The sequence below is a fragment of the Xenopus laevis genome, chromosome 4S, assembly GCF_017654675.1.
Source record: "Xenopus laevis strain J_2021 chromosome 4S, Xenopus_laevis_v10.1, whole genome shotgun sequence".
Classification (NCBI taxonomy): domain Eukaryota; kingdom Metazoa; phylum Chordata; class Amphibia; order Anura; family Pipidae; genus Xenopus; species Xenopus laevis.
In genome coordinates, this window is record NC_054378.1 from 19,988,424 (window position 1) to 20,012,756 (window position 24,333).

The 24,333-nt window shown below is 42.5% G+C and overlaps 1 protein-coding gene across 2 annotated transcripts in view; it reads left to right on the plus strand.

Moving 5' to 3' along the window:
- Window positions 1-3,951: 3,951 nt before the first annotated feature.
- irag1.S (inositol 1,4,5-triphosphate receptor associated 1S homeolog) overlaps window positions 3,952-24,333 on the plus strand; it is a 44,020-nt gene continuing 23,638 nt past the window's right edge. The window contains exons 1-3 of one of the 2 annotated variants that reach the window (XM_041561004.1): window positions 3,952-4,355; window positions 10,466-10,564; window positions 22,307-22,475. In XM_041561004.1, coding sequence (XP_041416938.1) covers window positions 22,413-22,475 — 63 coding nt within the window. In that variant the 5' untranslated portion in view covers window positions 3,952-4,355; window positions 10,466-10,564; window positions 22,307-22,412. The remainder of the gene's footprint in view (window positions 4,356-10,465; window positions 10,565-22,306; window positions 22,476-24,333) is intronic. The other variant, XM_041561003.1, reaches the window with a different exon arrangement.

Below are 24,333 nucleotides of genomic sequence, written 5' to 3' on the forward strand. Positions count from 1 at the left end.
CCATGCTCGTAATGAGTTAATCCTCGCTGGGACATTTGTATCCCATGCATTGGAGTGTCTGTTGTTTACAGGGATACGGGTGGTTTCGTGCGATCTCGCCTGATTTAGAACGTTTGTTGAGGGAAAGGGAAAATAGCCCAGAACCATAAAACAAATACTCGTTAATCAGCAGATAGAAATAGAAGAACTAGGAAATCATGAAGGAGATACTAGAGCTCATTTACTGCAACCAGGGAAGCTGCAAAAAGCTCCAAAGTGTAGGAAAATTGAATGGCAAAAGCAGATTTGCAGTGCCCACTGCACCTGGGGTTGCTCCATATTTGTTCTCTTAAGCAAACTTTCAGTCTTCTAAGGTGTGTTTCTGCACCCTAGGCTGAGGTACCCCCACATGAGTGCTCCTGTGCTATGGGGCAATTAAGATACCTCTAAAGAAGTTCTCATGCACTCTGGGGCAAATCAATTATATATTTATTTACTGGTGTTTAAATAGATCCAAGCTTTGTAGAGATTTTAAATCATTCACACCAGCCCCTGCCCCAGAAGCGTTTACAATCCCTATCCCTAACCATAGGTCTCTATCGAAATTACGCACAGTAGGGGCATATTTATCAGGAGCCAATATACCTGCCTGTGTGTATGTGGAGTGTGGGAGGAAAAGCTCACACAGACACAGGGGATCATACTCTTGAGGAGCTTCTGCATCTGGGGGAAACTGAGATACCTCCTGAGGAACTGTTGCACCCTGAGGCAACTGAGATATCTCCTGACGAGCTGTTTCACCCTGGGGCAACTGAGATACCTTCTGAAGAGCTGTTGCACCCTAGGCAACTGAGATACCTACTCAGGAGCTCCTGCACCCTGGAGCAACTGAGATACATCCTGAGGAGCTCCTGCACCATGGGGCAACTGATATACCGCCTGAGTAGCTCCTGCACCCTGGGGCAACTGAGATACTTCCTGAGGGGCTCCTGAACCCTGAGGCAACTGAGGTACCTCATGAGGAGCTCGTGCACCCTAAGGGCAACCGAGATATCTCCTAAGGATCTCCTGCACCCTGTAAAAAATTGTGATACCTCTTGATGAGCTCCTGCACCCTGAGGCAACTGAGATACCTCCCGAGGAGCTTCTGCACCCTGTGACAACTGAGATACCTCCTGGGGGGCTCCTGCACCCTGTGGCAACGGAGATACTTCCTGAAATTTTTTTCTTTACCCTGGGAGAATTGGTTCTTGTAAGAACTGACACATGTACAACAGCATAGATTTTGGGGGCCACTATCACAGACTGCACATTGAAGCCCCAAAATATTTTTTTAAGTGTTTAAGGGCCTGTCAGTGGTTGTACAATTAGGAGTGAAACCATGTACAATTTTGAATCATGTGGGGGACACTAATTGTGTGGGAGTTTGATAACTAGAAGGCGATAAATGAACTTGGCCTTTACAGGAGAATTCCAACTGATTTCTTTGACATCTTCCTTCTCATTAGGGTGTGATTAGCGCCAAATATATCTCTGGGAAGCCTGATTTCTCTCTGTAACCAACCATTTAATTTCAAGGAAAGGTTTTCATTGCATTAAACAGTTTTACATATTCTTAAACCCATAAACAGTTTTTTTTTAATCTGCTGGCTTTTCATCATAGTTACATAGAGGTGTTCACCTTTTTATATTTCTGTCAAGCACATAAAAAAAGGAATAACATTTTTAGTGACCCTTTAACAGAGTGAAGACACTTTATCAGAGTTTAGAACAACTATAGAATGAAGAGAAATATATAAGAATATAGCGAGAGAGAGAGAGAGAGAGAAACAGACGGATTCCCGTACATTGTGGCAGTAATGGTGCTTGTACAGTGCAAGTGAGATCTTAAAACAATACGAGGATATAAAAGGAATCATTGCTGCGATTGCTTATTTAAATACTCCTTGTAAAACCGCTAATTGCACCTTTCGTTGTTCCAGCAGAACCCGGGAAGATGGGCTGTAAGGGAACAGATTGTTTAAAGATGTTTCTCGTGATATTGCGGAGTTTATGATCCTTCTGTGAGAGAAGAGAGATTGTTTGTAACAAACTACAATTAAATAAACAGAAGATGAGAGAGTGTTATTATGGGTTATAACTCCCAGAACCAGCACCACTAGGGCCCTAGGGGCAATTTTAACAGTGGTCAATAAACCACAAAGACACAGGGAGAATGTACACCAGGTTTAAGGGGGGTGGACATAATGGATCATCAGTGGTGGAAAATTGGGGTCATGATCATGGACGGGGCTTTTCTTTTATTTAATTGCAATTCTACATATAGGCAGGTCCCACTGCCCAGAGGGCCTCAGTAATATTGGGCTATTAATTGGCCCCCCTGAGGGGGAGCCCTACTAACTTTGCCCCAAAAGAGACCGTAGTGCAAGAGGGAGACAAAAGAACAAGATGGAGACTATAGAGAAAGGTGGAGACAGTAGGATATGATGGAGACAGTAAGGCAAGATTGAGACAGAAGGATATGATGGAGACTGTAGGGCAAGATGAAGAAATAGTGAAAGAGGGAGATAGCAGAGCAAGATGGCGACAGTGAGACAAGATTAGACAAAAGGGAAAAGATGGAGGAGTACGGCAACACAGAGACAGTTGGGCAAGATGGAGACAGTAGGACAGAATTGAGATGGTAGGGCAAGATGGAGACAGTAGGACATGATGAAAACAGTAAGGCAAAATGGAGACAGTGGGACAAGATATAGACAATAGTCCAAGATGCCAGCAATATGGCAATATAGAGACAGTAGGACAAGATGGAGAGACTAGGACAAGATGGAGACAGTAGAGCAAAATGGAGACAGTTAAACAAGATAGAGATAGTAGGACAAGATGTAGAGAGTAGGACAGGATGGAGATGGTAGGGGAAGATGGAGACAGTAGGGCAAGATAGAGGCAGTAGCGCAAGATGGAGACGGTAGGAGAGGATGGTAACAACAGGGCAAGACGGAGACAGTAGAACAGGAAGAAGCCAGAAGCACAAGGTGGACACAATGGTGACTGTAGGGCAAGATGGAGACGGTAGGGCAAGACTGAGACTAATTGGCTTTGCCACAGGTTCCCCCGCAAATAGAGATGCCTGTGTTTGCCGCACTAATGTACTGTATCTAACACATTGGACACACTTGTCAAACAGCAAAGAAATGGCCTTGGATAAGGACTGGGCCATGTCCTTGTCACTGAATAGGATCATGGAAAAGGCTTTCACACTGTTTAAAATTAATGGTTCATTCTGAAATGGCTCAGTTGGCAATAATTCCTGAGACTCTGTGGAAATGGGTCTGAAAAAAGAAAAGGAGACAAATTTGGAGCAGAGGGGTCAATCCCTGATGACTTTTTTTCTCAAGAACAAGAAGATCTGCGTGAGCCTGATATAAGTGGGGTCATCTGCCCCCCCCTGACCACCAGGTCTGGACTGAGAATTAAATTAGGCCCTGGCATTTCAGGTACACAGAGGCCCACTCAGCCCACATAGAGGCCCAAACAGCCCCACCTGCCCACTTAATGGGACCTTATAGCAGCACCTCTGGCATTTGCCAGAACCCACAGATTGCCAGTCCTGGCCTGCTGACCACCCAGCACTTTGTTAAACCCTGTACACAGTGATATTTATGTACAGGGAAAGACTAGATCTGATTGGCACTGGAATGCACCAAATGCTATAAATATTCCTACCACCCAGAATCTACCCAATGTTTAAGCTTTCATTGATGCCCTGCTGATTCCTTCTGTGTGTTGTCTCTACATTAGAACTGATGTGCTGGTAATGGCAGATACAAGAGACAGCTTTAAGGAAGGGTCGGTGCCCACTAGCAATGGCTTAAACTTGGCTGGTGGCTTTTTTTCAACCTGAGCTACTATGCATGTAATGTAATGCAATTGGGCTCAATGTTGTGGACACGGCAGCCATTGAGGCAGCGTAGCTCCCTGTAAAGAAGAGAAGGGAATGATGGGAAATTTATTTTGCGAGGAGCTGAGTGTGAGACAGTCGGAGGATACAAGAGGCTTTGGCTTTGGGAGCAGATGTAACATTGACCTTAAATGGTAAAAGCTCCCCAGAGTAAAAGGGAGGGAGGCCTCTTCGGGGGAAAGAATACTTTTAGCTTTTTGGTTGGGAATTTGCATAACTAAGAATAAACTGAATTTCCAGGCACAGACGTTACTTTTAATCTCGGTTTAAAGATGGAGTGAATCAGTTCTGGCTGAGTTTTCTCCCTGGATCCATCACTGGGTATAAATCAATGCACATAACGGATCCCTCGGAATCGGCTGCAGCATTTGGAGGGGGGTGGGTGTCTTTTGCCCCATTCAGCGATGAGATACAGGTAAGGGACAAATGTTTCATACACTATGCTTAATGCTGAACTGACCCAAATAGCTTACACTCTAGCTGGTGCTATCAATTAGCAGGCATCTGTGCAACAGGCTATAACACTTTAAAGTATATATAGTATATATCCATTACTGGATATACTGCCCCAGACTTTTACCCATTGACAATGGACTTGTGGGGCAAACTAATGGTGCAGATTAGTTTGAGTTGCAAGAAGAATTTCTGCAGCAGCTGTAGCCATTGGTGGGGGACTATGTAAAAAGCAGTGCAACTATTGTGCCATTGGAGCAGCCAGGCTAATTGCAGGGGTAATTATATCCGAACCCAAAAGAGAGCCAATTTTAATACAGGTATAAGATCCCTTATCCAGAAACCCGCTATCCAGAAAGATCTGTATTACGGAAATTCATTCTCCCATAGACACCCTTTTATCCAAATAAACGAAATTCTTAAAAATGATTTCCTTTTTCTTAGTAATAATAAAACAGGAGCTTGTACTTGATCCCAACTAAGATATAATTAATCCTTATTGGAGGCAAAACCAGCCTATTGGGTTTATTTAATGTTTACATGATTTTCTACTAGGTATGTCTATTAAGGTATGAAGATCTAAATTACGGAAAGATCCATTTTCCGGAAAGCCCCAGGTCCCGAGCATTCTGGATAACAGGCCCCATACCTGTACCAATATCTGTTAGTGGCTTTAGATTGATGGGGACACAATTTTGTGTGATTCATCCAGCGACAGACACACAAAACCACCACCCACTGCAATTTTATCTGGCTATCTTTCTTTCATGGGGGTCACTTCCATAAATTTCACCTTAATTACCCCTTTCCATAAACAGTACAATATATAGGCAGTGTGTACAGAACCTTCCTTATATTTATAAGCTTTACCCTCATACTGTACTGTCTAATGTACTGTCAATATAGCACATTCCTCCTCCCATATGTATAAATACAAATATACAGAGAAGGAATTCTCTGGGCACACAATAAGCTATATCCTCATACTGTACTGTCTAAGGAAATCAATATGGCACCTCCCTTCTCCCATATGTATTAATACAAATATACAGAGAAGGAATGTTCTGGGCACACAATAAGCTATACCCTCATATTGTACTGTCTAAGGGAATCAATATGGCACCTCCTTCCCATATGTATAAATACAAATATACAGAGAAGGAATGTTCTGGGCACACAATAAGCTATACCCTCATATTGTACTGTCTAAGGGAATCAATATGGCACCTCCTCCCATATGTATAAATACAAATATACAGAGAACGAATGTTCTGGGCACACAATAAGCTATACCCTCATATTGTACTGTCTAAGGGAATCAATATGGCACCAAGACTTGGAAATCGGCAATTTGGCACGCACTCAACAGGACTCCAGACAGCGGTAAAATATAGTAAAAAATAGTCTTGATGTCTCCCCCATGCTGAGGGTTCGGGGAGCAGCACCCGGGCCACCGAACAGGAGCGGTGAGTGACCCACTACTTATTGTATTGGAGAGTTTAAAGAGGAGGGTTCGGGGCAAGTGCACCCGAACCACTTTAGAACAGCGGTGAGCAAGTCTTTATGAACGTAAAAATAACCGCTAGACAGAAAAGGATTCCAATATATAGAATTGAACATACGGCGGGGGGTTGGAGCGCTCCTGTCTCTTTTCCTTAATTCAATCAATATGGCACCTCCTTCAAATAAGTATAAATACAAATATACAGAGAAGGAATGTTCTGGTGTAACAACTCACCTCCCTGGTGGCCTAGCGGTGCGGCTGGGACGCCCGCCATGCCGCTCCTCTTCGTCCCAAATGCCGGTTACTTAGGGCACGCGCGGCGCACATTTCTTCTATTTACAGGCGCATGCTCTAGTGCGCAATGATGCAAAATTTGAACGTATTTAAAGAGGTTGGATTTCTTAGTTGCCCGTTATAGGATTTGTTCGTTGTTAGTTTCATGGTGCCTCTGTGCTGTATAGCTTCTGTGATCTGATTCTTTTTGTGACCCCTGCCTGTTTTTGGAAAATTCAGACCTCTGTATCCTGACCCTTGCCTGGTAACCGACTCCGCTTATTCTGTATCCCTTCTGATTGATCTCCTGGTTTGACCCTTGCCTGCCTGACTCTGTTTGTACTCTGCCTGCCCCGGCCTGATCTGACTACGATTTCTGTCTACGCCTTGTACCATGACCTTCTGCATTCCCGTTGTGCCCCTTTGCTCGCTCAGAACCTTTCTCTTGGCACCTCTCTTAATAAGACCTGGAGGCATCCGATTAGCCGAGGGCTCCTCCCAAGGTGAAAGGCGGCTGTTAAAGGCGGAAGCAAGAACAGGGTGCTTAGCATTGGTTCTGAATTCAGGGTGCCAACTGTGACATAATAACGGGCCCGAATAGAAGACAAAGGTAATGCTGCCGTTGCTCCTTCTACTACTGAAGCACTCCTCACTACTCTGCTACAGCTCATGCAGGATCAAGAGTGGAAGCAAGACTATCTGATGCAAGGCTTTCATAACCTCACAGACTGAATACTCCGCAACAGACGTCCAGTCAAGTAGTTTCACCTCCTGTTGCTGTCCAAGTGGGTTCTCATGCCGTGATGGGTAATATTCATAAACCCCAAGAACCCAAAATTTCTTTCCCTGAATAATTTAGTGGGGATAGAACCAATTTTTTTGTCTCTCAGGAGGCATGCAAACTATACCTGAGTTTTCCCCCCCACTCCTTAACTACTGGGAAGGAAAAAGTGAGGTTTGTAATGACCCGATTACAGGATGACCTTCAAATTTGGGCCCTAAGATTATCCTCCTCTGACCCTGCCCGTTTTTCCCTTGAAACCTTCTTTAACACCATGGCGATACTTTACGATGACCCGGATCGTGCCTCATCTGCCAATACCGCGATTTGTAAATTACCTCAGGAGGAAACCATGCAATTGTGCATAACTCATCTAACTCCTGAGGAAAAGGTCCAGAGGCAGTCTCAGGATCTGTGTATTTACTGTGGGGAAAAGGGTAATTTTCTTAACCAGTGTCCTAAGAGGTCGGGAAACTTCAAAGCCTAAATGGAGAAGGGAAGCTCCATTTGGGTCAAGAAGTTTCCTCTCCCCAATTTTCCTCTAGGATCATGGTGCCTGTTAATTTAACCTGGTCTATGGGCTCAGTTAAGGTTTCCACTTTTGTGGATTCTGGGGCGGCGGCAAATTTTGTGGATGCTGCCTTCGCAGTAAGGTCTAATATTCCTCTAATTCCTTTAAATCCTCCCATGAGAATCTTAGCCGTTGACAAAAGCCCTTTAGGGTCAGGTCTGGTAACCAGGAAAACGGTGGCCTTGTCCATGTGCACTAACAACCTGCACTCTGAAGAGTTATCTTTCTTTGTTATCGAAGGTTCTTCTTCTCCTCTCATTTTAGGTTTACCTTGGTTAGAGGTACAGAACACACATATTGACTGGGGAAATTCTTCAATGGGTTTAAAAATGTAAGGGCTCTTGCATCAGTGTTCCTCAATTGGTGGCAGTCACATCCCTAGAGGGTTTACCCGAGGCTTATGCTGATTTCTCTGACGTATTTTCTAAAAAATCCACAGAAACTTTACCCCCACATAGGCATTATGACTGTCTAATTCCTCATTCCTTGGTCTACTCCCCCTAGAGGGAGAACATATCCTCTTTCTTTGCCTGAAGCCCAAGCAAAGAAAGAGTACATGAAAGAAAACCTTGAAAGAGGTTTCATTAGGCCCTCTAGTTCTCCTGCTGGTGCTTGGTTCTTTTTCGTGGGCAAGAAGGATGAAGGTCTTCGCCCATGTATCGCTTATAGGGGCCTTAATAAAATTACCATCAAAAACCGCTATCCCCTTCCACTGATTTCTGAACTATTTGATCAGGTCAATAATGCTAATATCTATTCCAAACTTGACCTTAGAGGTGCATATAACCTCATTCGTATCAGGGAAGGGGGTGAGTGGAAAACGGCCTTTAACACCAGGGATGGCCACTACGAATATTTAGTTATGCCTTTCGGTCTTTGCAATGCCCCCGGAGTGTTCCAGGAATTTGTCAAAGACATCTCCCGGGATCTGCTGGGGTTATTCATAGTGGTATATCTTGACGATATTCTAATTTTTTCCTCTAACTTGAGTGACCATCAAAAACATATGGAGGTGTTGTTCGGGTTAAGGAAGAACAATTTATTTGCAAAGCTTGAGAAATGCACATTAAGGTTTCTTCTGTTCAATTTTTGGGGTTCAATATCTCCAGTAAGGGTCTAGAAATGGATCATGGGAAGGTTAAGGCCGTACTGGATTGGGCTCAGCCTCTTTCTTTATGTGCAACCCAAAGGTTCTTAGGCTAATTACTATCGTAAATTCATCAAAAACTTGTCTTTAGTGGTGTCTCCAATCACTGATCTAACCAAAAAGGGTGCAGATCCAAGTATGTGGCCTCCCGAGGCTATTCAAGCTTTTGAATTTCTCAAAAAAGAATTAGTGTCTGCTCCCATTCTCCGTCACCCTGATACCACGCTTCCTTTTATTGTTGAGGTAGATGCCTCAGAAGTTGGGGCAGGGACGGTCCTTTCTCAAAGGCATCCGATAACCAACAAGGTGCATCCTTGTGCATTCTTCTCTAGGAAATTTTCTACTGCCGAGGCCAATTATGACATTGGAAATAGAGAATTGGGCCTTTGAGGAATGGCGACACTTGTTGGAGGGGGCTAAACATACTATAACGGTCTTTACTGACCACAAAAACTTGTTTTGCATCGAGTCTGCTAAGCAGTTGAATCCTAGGCAGGCTAGATGGGCTTTATTTTTTACCCGGTTTAATTTCTCTCTCACATACAGGGCTGGTTCCAAAAACACTAAAGCAGATGCACTCTCTAGGAGTTTTGAATCTAACCTGTCTGAACCTAGTGAGTGTATGTGTGGTGGTCTTCTTTTAAACAAGATGTCAAAAATGTTGTCAATTCTTGCCCTGTCTGTCAGAGGTCAAAGTCTTCTAGGAACCTGTCACAGGGATTGCTAAGCAGAAAGAATCCCAAGGCACACAGGGTCAATGCAAGCAAGCTGCCTTGCGTGTTTATTGCGAAAATGTTCACAATAAACACGCAAGGCAGCTTGCTTGCATTGACCCTGTGTGCCTTGGGATTCTTTCTGCTAAGACTGTTTGTGAGGCGGCCGATCCTCTACCTTTGTGCACCAGGTATCACTCTACTAATTAGCAGAGGGTGTGCGGGAGCCAAAGTTGAATTACAGGGATTGCTAAGGCCATTACCTATTGCTGACAGACCCTGGTCCCATCTGTCTATGGATTTTATCGTTGACCTCCCTTCAGCTCATGGGAAAACAGTGATTTGGGTGGTAGTGGTAGGTTCAGCAAAATGAGTCATTTAATTTCCTTCCCACACCTCCCATCTGCTAAGACTTTGGCTGAGTTATTTATTTCTAATATTTTCAAGTTACATGGTTTTCCGGTCAATATTGTTTCTGATAGAGGGGTACAGTTTATTTCTAAATTTTGGAAAGCAATCTGCTCTTTGGTTGGGATTGATTTGTCTTTCTCTACCGCATACCACCCTCAAACCAATGGTCAAACTGAAAGGGTTAATCAGTCCCTTGAACAATTCTTAAGGTGTTATGTGTCTGACAACCAATCCTCATGGGCTGAACTATTACCCTGGGCAGAATTTGCTTACAGTAATGCAACTCATACTTCTACTGGTCAATCTCCCTTTTTTATTGTTAATGATTTACATCTCAAAGCATTCTCCTTTTCTGGTTCATTATCCGCCATATCCTCGGTCAAACAATTTGCCAAGATTTAGTCTGGGGTGCACGACTCTCTTTCTGCAGCTACGGCCGCTCAAAAGAGGGCAGCTGATTGATCTCGTAGAGAGGCACCCAAATATCAGGTAGGAGAATCAGTATGTTATCCACCAAAAACATCAAACTTAAGGTTCCCTCACTCAAGTTGGGGCCCAGGTTTATTGGTCCTTATCCCATTACTGAGATAATCAATCCTTCTTCTGTTCGTCTCAAACTACCTGATAATTTCAAAATCTCTAATTCTTTTCATGTTTCTCTTTTGAAACCAGCCTCACAGGTCCAGCCACAATGCTTTCCTCCCCCAGTGTTGGTGGAGGGTCAACCTGAATTTGTAATCCAAGAAATCCTTGACTCTCGCCTTGTGCGGGGTAAGTTGCAATATCTTGTACAATGGAAGGGTTACGGAATGGAAGGGCTACGGCCCTGAGGAGAATTCTTGGGTTCCTGTTTGTGTTATAAGGGCTGATCATCTCAGGAACCAATTCCACCTCCACCTTGCATGGTAACCGACTCTGCTTATTCTGTATCCCTTCTGATTGATCTCCTGGTTTGACCCTTGCCTGCCCGACTCCATTTGTACTCTGCCTGCCTGGACCCGGCCTGATCTGACTACGATTTCTGTCTACGCCTTGTACCGTGACCTTCTGCCCAAAAGACTTTGCATTCCCTTCGTGCCCCTTTGCTCGTTCAGAACCTGTTACTTGGCACCTCTCTTAATAAGACCTGGCGGCATCCGATTAGCCGAGGGCTCCTCCTGAGGTGAAAGGTGGCTGTTAAAGGTTTAAGAAAGAGCTGAGAACAGGGTGCTTAGCATTGGTTCTGAATTTACGGTGCCGATGGTGACATCTGGGCACACAATAAGCTACACCCTCATACTGTACTATAAACAATATGGCAGCTCCTTCTTTGAAATCCTTTCACTAAGATGTGATATGAATGATGTGTGTATATGAACTATTTAATATATTTACTCTTTATATTAATTATTTTGGGTATACAAACTTTTTTGAGGAATATGGATTCTTTTAGCTTCATGAACTCTTTTGGGTATTTGAACTCAACTCTTATATATACTCTTATATGATATATCAGTTTGAATTCTTCATACCTAAAAGCAGGGCTGTCCAACTGACGACCCACGGGCCGCAACCCCGCCTACCTGCTGTGTTTGCTTACCATGTGAAAGCTTTAAATGGTATCACTACAGAGAGTAACTGGCCCCTGCATTGTTTAAACCTCAAATTCAGACTAATCCCCTGTATTGTTCACACCCGTGATCCCACTGCATTGTTCACACTTGTGGCACCTCTTGTTTACATCCTAAAGCCCTGTACTGTTCACACCTGATACCAGACTGAAACTGCCCACATTGTTCACCTGTTACAAAATGCTAATGAGGCACCAGCACTGTGTCATTGTATGTAGTACATATTAGAGTGGTCCTGATAGGTTTCCCTGTCTCTGCCTTCCATATGCATCCCTTGTGTGACATACTCTGCCTGTGGAACATAAGCCTGGTATTTGTTCTGGGGGTTTGTTAGTATTTCAAAATAAATTATTGTTAAGGGGCCCCTAAGGTGTTTAATCATGTGCTGGGGGTGCTGTTTTATCCAAGGGGAAGAGAAGGCATATGGATTCAAGGGTATGTTTTAATATGACAACTTTTTTCACATATGAGTGATAAGTGATATCCCTGCAGTGAGCACCAACCATTTGTTGTGGATATGATCTTGTGGTAACATGGGTGTGGTTTAAAGTGGGTGTGGTTTAAAAACAGGGAGTGGTCAACACAGGCTTCCATTATCGGCCCTCCACCATGTAGGCCAGAAAAATTCCGTCCCTCAATACCACAGAAGTTGGACAGCACTGCCTAAAAGAATGTGAATTCTTTTAGGCATATGAATTTTTATGGCTATTTGAACTTTTGAATATTTTAATTCTTCAGTATATTAATTCTTGGATATATGAACTCTTAAGGGTGTATGACATTTTTGGGATATATTAATTATTTTGGGTAAATGAAGTCTTGGATATATGACATTTTTGGATATATTATTTTGGGTATTCAACTTATTTTGGATGCATGAACTCTTTTGGGTATATGAACCTTTATGGATATATGAATTCTTTGTAAATTACGTTTGGTATGAACTCTTACATTTTTTAATTCTTTTTTACATACAGTGCATGAACTCTTTTGGGTATATTTGGGTGCATGAATTAATTTGGATATATTAATTATTTTCAGCATATGAGCTCTTTTGGCTACATTGACTGTTTTGGATGTATGAACTCTTTTAGGTTGCAAACACCAAAAGAGTTTAACAAATGTTGAATAATTGTCATACAAAAAAAACCCCAAAACCTTTTAAAATCTTTTCCTTTTAAAATCCATGTTTCCCAAGATGTGACATTTCCTGCTACACTGCTGTTTTGTTGGTGTAAAATCAAATCGCGTTCCCATGGTCTATATACAAAGTTGACGTATAACCATAACACAAGCGTGGATGATCTGAGGCCCAAGGAAATTTGCACTTGTATATTTAGGTATTTCCCCTTTTGGAATACATCCAAACATCCCATTTTGGGATGACAAATTATTGAGCAATAGGCTTGTGCCTTTTCCTTCCCACAGGTGAGATCTGTATTAGATCTGAAAGCTTTATCAGGATTAAAGGCCAAGTTAACTTTAAAGGTACCCATGGAACTTTAGCAGGGTCACTGTTATCCCAATGTTTCTATATCTGTAACCTTGTTATGAGCTAAGGGGACCCAGCCTGAAGGCCAAGTTAGGGGGATATTAGGGGTGAGTGCTTATTTGTGCCCTGGGTACCCCTGAAACTATTGCAGGGTGACTGTTACCCCAATGTTTCTATATATCTGTAACCTTGTTATGAGCTAAGGGGGCCCAGCCTGAAGGCCAGGTTAGGGGGAGATTAGGGGTGAGTCCTTATTTGTGCCCTGGGTACCCCTGGAACCAGTGCCGGGCCATGTCGGCCGGGCACCCTAGGCAACGTGCCTCTTCTGCCTACCCATAGTTCCGGCCCTGCCTGGAACTATAGCAGGGTGACTGTTACCCCAATGTTTCTATATATCTGTAACCTTGTTATGAGATAAGGGGGCCCAGACTGAAGGCCAGTTAGGGGGAGATCGGTGAGTTCTTATTTGTGCCCTGGGTTCCCCTGGAACTATAGCAGAGTGACTGTTATGCCAATATTTCTATATATCCGTAACCCTGTTATAAATCTGCCATAAAAACATTTTCCTAGTTCAGCTTTACATAAATAGGATCATTAGTGAAAAGCAGAAAAAACACATATAAATATAGATCAGAATGTGCATTTTGGCCGATTGACCAACTATTTTGTGCCATTAGATAATTCCTCTGTCCATTACATAACTTATTCTGATTCAGGTTTTCCTCTCAAAAGCAGAAATTCCTTATAATCCATGCAGAAAGTGATTGACAAGCGCAGCGGCTGAGTTGATGCAGTTACTATAGTAACCTAAAAACATTGCCAGAATTAGCGATCTGTGCCCAAAAATAGGTTTTGGTCTTTGAAAAATATGTTCTTCCTAAATTTAGAAATATATTCAGCCATGTCCGACACACACAACCCGGATGTGCCTGTGGCCCTACTGAAGAGAAGCGAGAGGCTGTGTGATTGTACAGTAACCCCCCCCCCTATGCTGTTAGTAGTTACCCTTGCTTGGGCATTGGGGAGGGATTATTGCTATTTCTATTTAAAGTCGTGTTGCAATTATATATTGAGCCTCAGATTTCCTTGGCAGATACTAATAAATCAAAGATCACTTGTCAGAGAATTTATGCAGATGATTAGGGTGACTGTTCCTTTAAGCAGAGCCCTTCCTGATCCCGGAAGCTGTCTGGGGGAGTCAGATTTGTATCTGGTGGGTGAGATGGATGTTATACCATTATAGCTCTGCATAAACATAACTAATGCTCTGTACTCAAGGGCCATGTATATGTGAATTAAAAAGCATTATAATATGATGAATTGCCCTTTACTGCCTTACTGCTTTTTTCCCCATATGCCATTACTGCATTATCCCAGGGGAAATAAGCTATAAGCTTCCTTGACTACTTGGTCGTCAGAATAGTCAGAAACTGTTGGAACAAAATTCATTCATATTAACAGTACATGTATCCCTTAATATCTTGGAATTAAAAGAAAATTAATAATGAACGTAAATTACAAAAGTACTTAGAATAGCACACTCATTAATTTTACATTCAATTATTTTAAAGGTCTACTTATCCTTTAAACTTAGATTTTGGTAAAACTGAGAAAAAATGAAAAAAAATGTAAAGAAATCAAAAAAAGTCTTTATTTCTGGTAAACTGTCTGAAAAAAGTGTTGGAAGATGAACCACCCTATTAACTCTACAAGTCTGGGATAACAGATTTTTCTGGAACTAGATCTCCATCTACCTGGCTACAGCCCTGCCCCATTTTTTACCCAAACCCTGTCCATTCTGCCTAAAACCTTAGCCGTTCTTCCCAAACCCTTCCCCATTATGCTCAAGTCCTGCCCCCTTCTGCCCAAACCCTGTCACATTCTGACCAAGTCCTGCCCCATACTGCCCAAACCCTGTGTCATTCTGCCCAAACTCTGTCCCGTTCTGCCCAAACCCTATGCCATTCTGCCCAAACACTTTCCTGTTCTGCCCAAACCCTGCCCATTCTGTCCAAACAATGTCCCGTTCTGCCCAAATCCTGCCCCATTCTGCCCAAGCCCCAACCCTGAAGGCTTCCCTGCTCCATTGCCTCTAAAGACTTTTAGCGACAATTCTATGCTTTTCAATAATGTGAGGTAAGTTATGATATGGCATATTACTGATAGTGGGTGACAACAGTCTACCTAGAGGCGTAACCACAGAGACAGCTGCCCCAGCCAAAAGAGCATAGAGACGGCTGCCCCAGCCAAAAGAGCTTAGAGACAGCTATGTCAGCCAAAAGAGCATAGAGACAGGAGCTGATTAAGCTCATGCGAACTTCTCTCTCACATTATAATTCAAACTCATGGCTCCAGAGCTGTAAGAAAGTGAAGCTGCGGAAAGTCGGAAATAACAGATATACAGATATATAATACTGGGAGCAGCCAGGCAATATAAACACTCTGCTCACTGAGAGACAAAACTAAACATACTCACAGTTACCAACACATCGGGTAAACTCACTCATATCTATCTAGCTATCTATCTGGCCCAAATTAAAGGAACAGTATCTCCAGGAACCACTTTGGCCACTCCTCACCAATATAGGTCCCAGACCAATGGCTTATGCTCTCAATATGGCCCATATATAATTAATTTATAGTAAGTATTTTTCTAACAAGTGCATGTTGTTGCAAAAAAAAAAAAAAAAAAACAAAGGTCCTGGGTTCCCTCCCATGGCTGATCCTTTGGTTTGGGGAGGCTTGCTTTCTCCAAGACAGGATGCGGCTGCCGTACACACTGCTTCACAAAGAACAAGGATGGAAGGGCAAGGAACATGGGCTGCTTTTCCCAGCAATGTCCTGAGGTTTCCCTGAAACATAAAACATCTTTGTGGCAGGCAGAGCAGGATCTCAGAAATAGCAAATGTTCCCCCCCACACTCGTGACTTTGCCTTCTTTCTTTAAGGCTTGTCCTAATAGCTTGCAGTCGGCCAATGACATGATTAAAGTGGTTTGTTACCACCCAAAATGTCTATTCAAATAATAAAAGGAATATTTGGGCCCTGCTGATCTGGGTGAGGATATGTCATCAGGCCATACTTATATACCTGGGGGTTGTATGTTGCCCCCTATATTGCAATGCCATCTGCCCACCTCTTTAACATCTCTGTTGCTGTAATTGAGAGTTACTTCACCCCTTAAAAAGTAACATTAGACACCTCCAGCCTCTAAACCTAGAGGAAGATCTGTTTTATATTGGTACCAGTAGGGCTGCCATTGGGGGGGAACAGGGGGTACTATAGTCCAAAGCCCTGTGGCCCCAGATGAAAAAGAGTGATTTGTAGGTCACAACAGGAGATGGCCTTGTGGGGAGTTGACAGGGCTTTTGTGGATCTTGTTTTCACAGTGTCAGACTGGGGTGCTTGGTGCCCACCAAGGGCTGTCACCCAGGGATATATCATCCCACCCATGGCCCCACCCAATTGCAAACAGGCAATGGGCCTAAGGGTGGGGTGACCCATGAAGGCTGGGCTTGTGGGACCTGCCAACAAGTAAATTAGGTTCCCAATAGGAGGCAGGGGAACCATGATCACCCCACCACTCCCAAGTTAAGTCAAAACTCAGGGTTCCCCTCCACTGGGAACCCAATTTACTTGTTGGCAGGGCCCACCACCCAGGGGGTCCAGTTGACCAACTGGATAATAGAGGACAACACTTTATAAAAAATGCCTATTTTTGTTTGAATGTTTAAATGTTCCAGCAGATCTTTGTATGAAATTTGGATGAGAGTTTCTTTGCAATTTGTTCCCTTCTCTAGACTTGGTAGAACTCAGTATTTCCTATCTGAGGGATTCTTCATTCTTTTTGTCAAGATTAGAAAAAAAATCAATAATGTTCTATTTGCTACAAATATTCTGAATTCTGAAGTGGCTCATAGTTGTAGTTGATTCTTTGAGAGTTGTATTGTGGTAAAAAAAAAATGTTGATTTGCATATGAATTTAGCAGTTGCATTGTTAATCTCCAGAAATGTACACGCCCAGCGTGTATCAAAAAATTATCTGTAGGACAGTGCTGGACAAAGGCCAAGTAAAACTGAGAAATTCCAACACTGAGTGTCTGCAAAAAGACCTCACATTTTTGTCACAATAAAATAAGATTGGAGCAAGACATTATTTTTTTCCATAATTCATTTTTTTTCCTTCTGAGTAGTCACATGTGCAACCAGAAAATTCATATGATGAAGTTGGTCTTTGAAGTGAAAAAATAAAGAAAGGGCTGCAGATGGAACATCCCTGATTAAGCCCCCATTTGTCTAACAGCTTTGTGATAAACATATAACTTGATATAGAAGGGGGGAGTAGAGAGACAAATGGGGGCAGAGAAGAAATATAGAAGGTGAGAGAAGGGGGGAGGATGGGGGAGAGTAAGGCCAAACAGTTGGAGGAAAAAAGGAAAGGAAAAGGGAATAAATACAGAAGGTGAGAAGGGAAAGGGGGTTAATGAGTAGAGAGACAAATGGGGGAGAGTAAGGCCAAACAGTTGGGGGAGAAAAGGAAAGGGGATGAGAGACAGAAGGAGAGAAGGGAAAGGGGGTTAGGGAGTAGAGAGACAAAAGGGGGAGAAGAAATATAGAAGGGGAGAGAAGAGGGAGGATGGGGGAGAGTGAGGTCAAACAGTTGGGGAGAAAAGGAAAGGAGAGGGGATGGGAGACAGAAGGAGAGAAGGGAAAGGGGGTTAGGGAGTAGACAGACAAATGGAAGGGGAGAGAAGAGGGAGGATGGGGAAAATATGGCCTTATAGTTGGGTGAATGGGGGTTGAATAGAGAAATACGAAGTTGAAGTGTTAGACACGGAAGGATAAGATGATTAAGGAAGAAGGGAAGAGAAAAGCCTATTGGAGGGAAAAGCAGAGGAGAATGGTTTGTGGCCCTGAGCCTAAAATTTTCTCATGGGCCATTAATAAGTGGGATTTCCTGCCTAGTTATTGCAAGAACAACAAATCTCCCAAACAAAACAAATCAATGAAACTTCCAGCATTTGATGAATTGGCAGTGTGTGACCATCAGAGCAAGGATCTGTCTCAATTCTGCTTTTCAAGAATCATAAAGATTGATAAATCAACAGTAGAGATCAGCACAGACTAGGAATGCTCCCTCAGTTTTGCAATTTCTCTTTTTATAGCAACTTCACAATCCCAGAAACGAGACACAGTGAGCTCAATGCCATCACAATCTCCTGCTCCCTGGCCTTCAAGTGATTGGATAGAATGAATGCTAAAAATGTCTTCTCGCTAAATGTTGATTTTGGGTGTTATTCAGGGACTTTGTTTATTTTTACAAGTTTGTCTCATTTAATGAGGAAGTTGACCTTAAAATGAATCAGTGGATCAGTGCTAGTATGCAGCTGGGAACAATCGAGCTACTAAGCACGGGACTTTTATTTTGTCACATGTCGTTTTTTTATTTTTATTTTAGTGACACCTGTGACCCTAAATGCAGATTCAAATTTGAGGGTCAGGGTTCAGATTATTTTTCATATTCCAACTAAGGAAAGCAATATGGCACCTCCTCCCATATGTATAAATACAAATATACAGAGAAGGAATGTTCTGGGCACACAATAAGATATACCCTCATACTGTACAGTCTAAGGGAATCAATATGGCATCTCCCTCCTCCATATGTATAAATACAAATATACAGAGAAGGAATGTTCTGGGCACACAATAAGCTATACCCTCATACTGTACTGTCTAAGGGAATCAATATGGCACCTCCTTCCTCCCAAATGAATAAATATAAATATACAGAGAAGGAATGTTCTGGGCACATAATAAGCTATACCCTCATACTGTACTGCCTAAGGGAATCAACATGACACCTCCTCCTATATGTGTAAATACAAATATACAGAGAAGGAATGTTCTGGGCACACAATAAGCTATACCCTCATACTGTACTGTCTAAAGGAATCAATATGGCACCTCCTACCCATATGTATAAATACAAATACACAGAGAAAGAATGTTCTAGGCACACAATAAGCTATACCTTCATACTGTACTGTCTAAGGCAGGGGTCCCCAAACTTTTTTTACCCGTGAGCCACATTCAAATGTAAAAAGAGTTGGAGAGCAACACAAGCATAAAATAGTCCCTTGGGGTGCCAAATAAGGGCTGTGATTGGCTATTTGGTTGCCCCTATGTGGACTGGCAGGCTACAAGAGGCTTTACCTGGTACTATACTTAGTTTTTATGCAATTAAAACTTGCTTCCAAGCCTGGAATTCAAAAATAAGAATCTGCTTTGAGGACACAGAGAGCAACATCCAAGGGTTTGGAGAGCAACATGCTGCTCGCGAGCTACTGGTTGGGGATCACTGGTCTAAGGGAATCAATATGGCACCTCCTTCCTCCCAAATGAATAAATATAAATATACAGAGAAGGAATGTTCTGGGCACATAATAAGCTATACCCTCATACTGTACTGCCTAAGGGAATCAACATGACACCTCCTCCTATATGTGTAAATACAAATATACAGAGAAGGAATGTTCTGGGCACACAATAAGCTATACCCTCATACTGTACTGTCTAAAGGAATCAATATGGCACCTCCTACCCATATGTATAAATACAAATACACAGAGAAAGAATGTTCTAGGCACACAATAAGCTATACCCTTATATTGTACTGTCTAAGGGAATCAATATGGCACCTCCTTCAAATATGTATAAATACAAATATACAGAGAAGGAATGTTCCAGGCACACATTAAGCTGTATATATCTAATGAAAATAATATAGAAGTCTATGCATGAATGTAGATATATACAGATGTAATTGTACTTGTTCCCTTTAATGTGTTTTTGCAGCAGTATAGCAAATTTAAAGACAATAGTAATTAAAGGAGAACTAAACCCTAAAACTGAATATGGCTGAAAATGCCATATTTTATATAATGAACTTATTGCACCAGCCTAAAATTTTCGCATCTCAATAGCAGCAATGATCCAGGATTTCAAACTTGTCACAGGGGGTCACCATTTTGGAAAGTGTCAGTTACAGTCACATGCTCAGTGGGCTCTGAGCAGCTGTTGAGAAGCTAAGCTTAGGGGTGGTTGCAAATTATCCAGCAGAAAATAAGGTTGGTCTGTAATATAAGCCGATGCATGCATACATGGCTGGTTATTACAGTCTGATGCTAATTGCACTGGTTTCTGTGCTGCCATGTTGTAATTATCTGTGTTAATTACTAATCAGCCTTATATTGTGACATTTCTATTCTTTATGTACTGTATATTGTGAGTCGGTCCCTAAGCTCAGTAAGTGAAAGCAGCACAGAGCATGTGCAGTGAATCAGCAGAAAAGAAGATGGGGAGCTACTGGGGCATCTTTGAAGACACAGATCTTCCCTGCTAAAGGCCTGTGGTTGCCTTGGGCTTAGGCTTTAGTTCTCCTTTAAGAAAAACATTTCCAGATACTTTTTCCATTTATGGGCCACTGGCCACAGAGTCGCATTTGCTAGGGGACAGTACAGAGAACTTTAATGACACAAACAAGTGCATTTTATCCACATCAGTATCAGCCTGCAGACCCCGGTCGAGGGTTTAGGCTATTATCTTGATAAGCCCAGTTTATGATAACAACCCCCCGACAAAACATTATAAGACTTGTTCGCACTGTGTGTCGTGTGGGAAACCCATGTCACAGCTGCGCTTTGTTTTTCCTTTTCCTCAAGGACACTGAGTGTTCAGCTGCGGTATATGTGGATTAATGAATACTGTCATTATTATTAGCACACACACATTATGCAGGAGGAACAGTAAGGAACCTGCTTTGAAGTTCCTTGTGTCATAGCAGTGCTATTGTGACATGTAAATATTTGCAAAATGGTTTTACTTTAGTGTATTCATCTTCTTTCTTTCCCCTTCTCCTTTTTATGTTTATCTTAATCATTTGCTTTCCTCTTCTTCTCCCCAACTGTTTGGCCTTACTCAACCCATCCTCCCTCTTCTCTCCCCTTCTATATTTCTCTCCCCCATTTGTCTCTCTACTCCCTCATCGCCTTTCCCTTCTCCTGTCTCTTTCTGTATCTCATCCCCTCTACTTTTCTTTTTCCCCCTAACTGTTTGGCCTTACTCTCCCCCATCCTCCCTCTTCTCTTCCCTTCTTTATTTTTCCTCCCCATTTGTCTCTCTACTCCCTAATCACCCTTTCCCTTCTCTCCTTCTGTCTATTATCCCCTCTCCTTCCCTTTCTCCCCCATCTGTTTGGCCTTACTCTCCCCATCCTCCCTCTTCTCTCCCCTTCTATATTTCTCCTCCCCATTTGTCTCTCTACTCCCTAACCCCCTTTCCCTTCTCTCTTTCTCTTTTATCCCCTCTACTTCTTTTTCTCCCCCATCTGTTTGGGCGTACTCTCCCCCATCCTCCTTCTTCTCTCCCCTTCTATATTTCTCCTCTCCCCCATTTGTCTCTCTTCTACCTCATCCCCTTTCCCTTATCCTCTCTCTTTTTGTATCGCATCCCCTTTCCTCCCCCCCCCAACTGTTTGGCCTTACTCTCCCCCATCCTCCCTCTTCACTCCCCTTCTATATCTATCCTCTTTATTTGTCTCTCTATTCTATGGTTGCCACCTTTTCTGGAAAAAAAAATACCAGCCTTCCTTTATATTTATCTTTTTTCCCAATTAATAACATTGGGATCAGCCATCATTTTTACCAGCCAGGTGGCAACCGTACGCTACTCCCTAACCCCCTTTCCTTTCTCCTCTCTCCTTCTGTCTCTCAACCCCTATCCTTTTCTATTCTTCCCCAACTGTTTGGCCTTACTCTTCCCCATCCTCCCTCTTCTATCTCCTTCTATATTTCTCTTCTTCATTTGTCTTTCTACTCCCTAACCCCCTTTCCCTTATTCTGTTTCCCTCTATTACCTATTCCCCTTTTCTGCCTCTTATACCTTTATACCCCTTCATTTTCCAGCCTGTATAAACTCCTTTCATGCCAGCATAACTCCAAAAGAGCAGAATTGCTTTAGAGGGGTACTACAGTACAAGGTTCCATCATTCTTGGCCACTAAAAAGCAACACAATGAACTGATGAGGAAGGTTTAATATGTTACACAAACATGCCCTCAAATACATTTACACACAGGCATATGTATACTGTATATAGAGGGACATACACACACATATACATATACAACACAGGAGAATCTTACTGGTGTAAGGATTTTTCCTCTGGTACATGACTCATATCGGCTCCTGCTAGTTATATAACAATTCCCACAGTGAAAGCTCCATATACTGTATTAAAACATACTAGAAAAAAAAAGTTTTTTTCTCAGAGAACCTTAATCCTCTCTCTGCTCCTCATCAGATTCTGGTGTGGGTGCATTTCCAGTGAATGTGATTTGTGTTTATTGGTAGGACTAGCAGATGATAGCCTTTGGACTCCTAACTCCTGCAGTGCCAACCTGCTTCTGCCGGGGCTCATGGTCAGTCACAGGGACCATCCTGTTGCCCATCACTCACCATGCCTGGAGACAAGAAGAATCCAGCAGATGCCCAGAAGCCACCCTACCCTGGGCTGGTGACGGTCAGTATCACATTCCTAAATGAAACCTTTGTGTCCTTTTGAGTACTGGGTAATGGCTTTGGTATTTTTATGGGATGCTTGTGGCCTGTATGTGTGTTTATGTGCCTGTGTATGTGTAATTAGCTGAGCAAAGTCTAGAAATAGTTCGAGAATCAATGAAGTAGTGTGATTCTTGAAAGTAATCCTATTTTGATTCTCGATAATCAAAACAAGAGTGCTCTATTTTTTCACAAAGAAGATCCAACACCAGCCGGTGATGTAGATGGCTTAATAAAACCTTTCTTCAAGTTCTCATCTATATACGTTCAGGCCGAGATCTGGGGAGTGGCTTAGCAAAAAGGCAACTCAACCCCATCCCTAAGCTTATAAGGAGCAGGCTTACCATCTGAATGGACAACGCAGGTTGTCAGAAGTCGGACAGTTGAAGCACAGTATGCTCCTCAGGGCTTAAACTTGCTTGAATCAGTCCAAGCTGCATAGGTTAAGATTGGGCATATGAACAAGAAGAAGAAATAGTTTGACAAGGAGCATAGAATATAGCGCATGAAACTTGACAGTGGTCAATTTGGATTGTTAGATGAATCAGTTCTTCAAGAAAACCCCAACTCTAGCCAGTTTATCATTGAAATGCCCAGACTGGCCAAAATGATAGCTCATTTGAGTAAGTCATTTGAATAAGTGTCCACAACCCATCTGTAGCATCATTCTCAGTTGGATGCCCTCCTTGGGCCAGAAATCAGATGATGGCAGCCTCCAAAATGGAAGGTCTCTGAGGGTTTATCATAAAGAAAGGCCGTGCCTTGAGATAAAGTCTCTATGTCATTTACTATAGGGATATTCACCTTGTAGAGGGGCATAACAATTCCCACCTGGAATGAATGGAGCATAGTACTTGCCCAAATAGCTCTTAAGCATCGAGATGCAATACATAACCAAAGCCAACCAGAATAAATGCACCAAGTCCTGACAACCCAAGTATATGCAAACTGTGGAGCTGAACCCAAGAAATCAGATCCTGACCCTTGTTTAGCTGGAAAGATCTGAAAAGACACAGAGTGGGGTCACGTGTCAAATGAAAATATTCTTTTGTTATTATTCTATATGCTATACATATCTGAAGCTCAAAGGTAGAACTGTATGTTTTCTAATATTTCAAATTGATTTTTTTCTATAAAAATTTCTCAGGGAAAAAGTTCTGGGACAAACAGTGTGTGGCGTTAACATAGGAATGTGTAAATATTGCAGTGTTTATCCACAAATCTGGATTTAATATATCTGTAGGGGACATGGAGGAGACTAAGCTTCCATTCCTCTGCTTCTCTCCGCATAACAGAACTGGAAATTCCATTTGGAAACCTTTTACTCTCAGGCTGAGCCGGACGCAGGGATTGCACTTCACAGCTCATAACATCCCATTGTTTTCCTGGTGTAGCTCAGAGAAAGCTCTAAAGCCAGATATGTACCATCACGTACTCCATCTGTCAGGGTCACCATGTGATAATGGCTCTTTTCCTGGCCTGGTATAAACAGCAGCACCAGTTTGGGGGGGGGGGAGAAATTTAACTGCATTGCTTCACATTTCTGGCTGGATAATGCAGGGTTAAATAAAAAAAGACGCTGCCATCAGTAATATAATCTCCCACAGTAAAGGCAGCCCAAATCATCCGAGAATGATAATTACTCATAATGTAATTTATGAGCTTTATTACAAATAAATTATTTTTTATATATGTATATTCTGTATACTGTATATATACCTCCTGCCTATATTTGTCATTTACAGGATGTCTTTAGTATCCCTCAGTCATACTCCCTTCCCAAAGAATTTTATCCCACTAATACTATAGGCACCATCTCT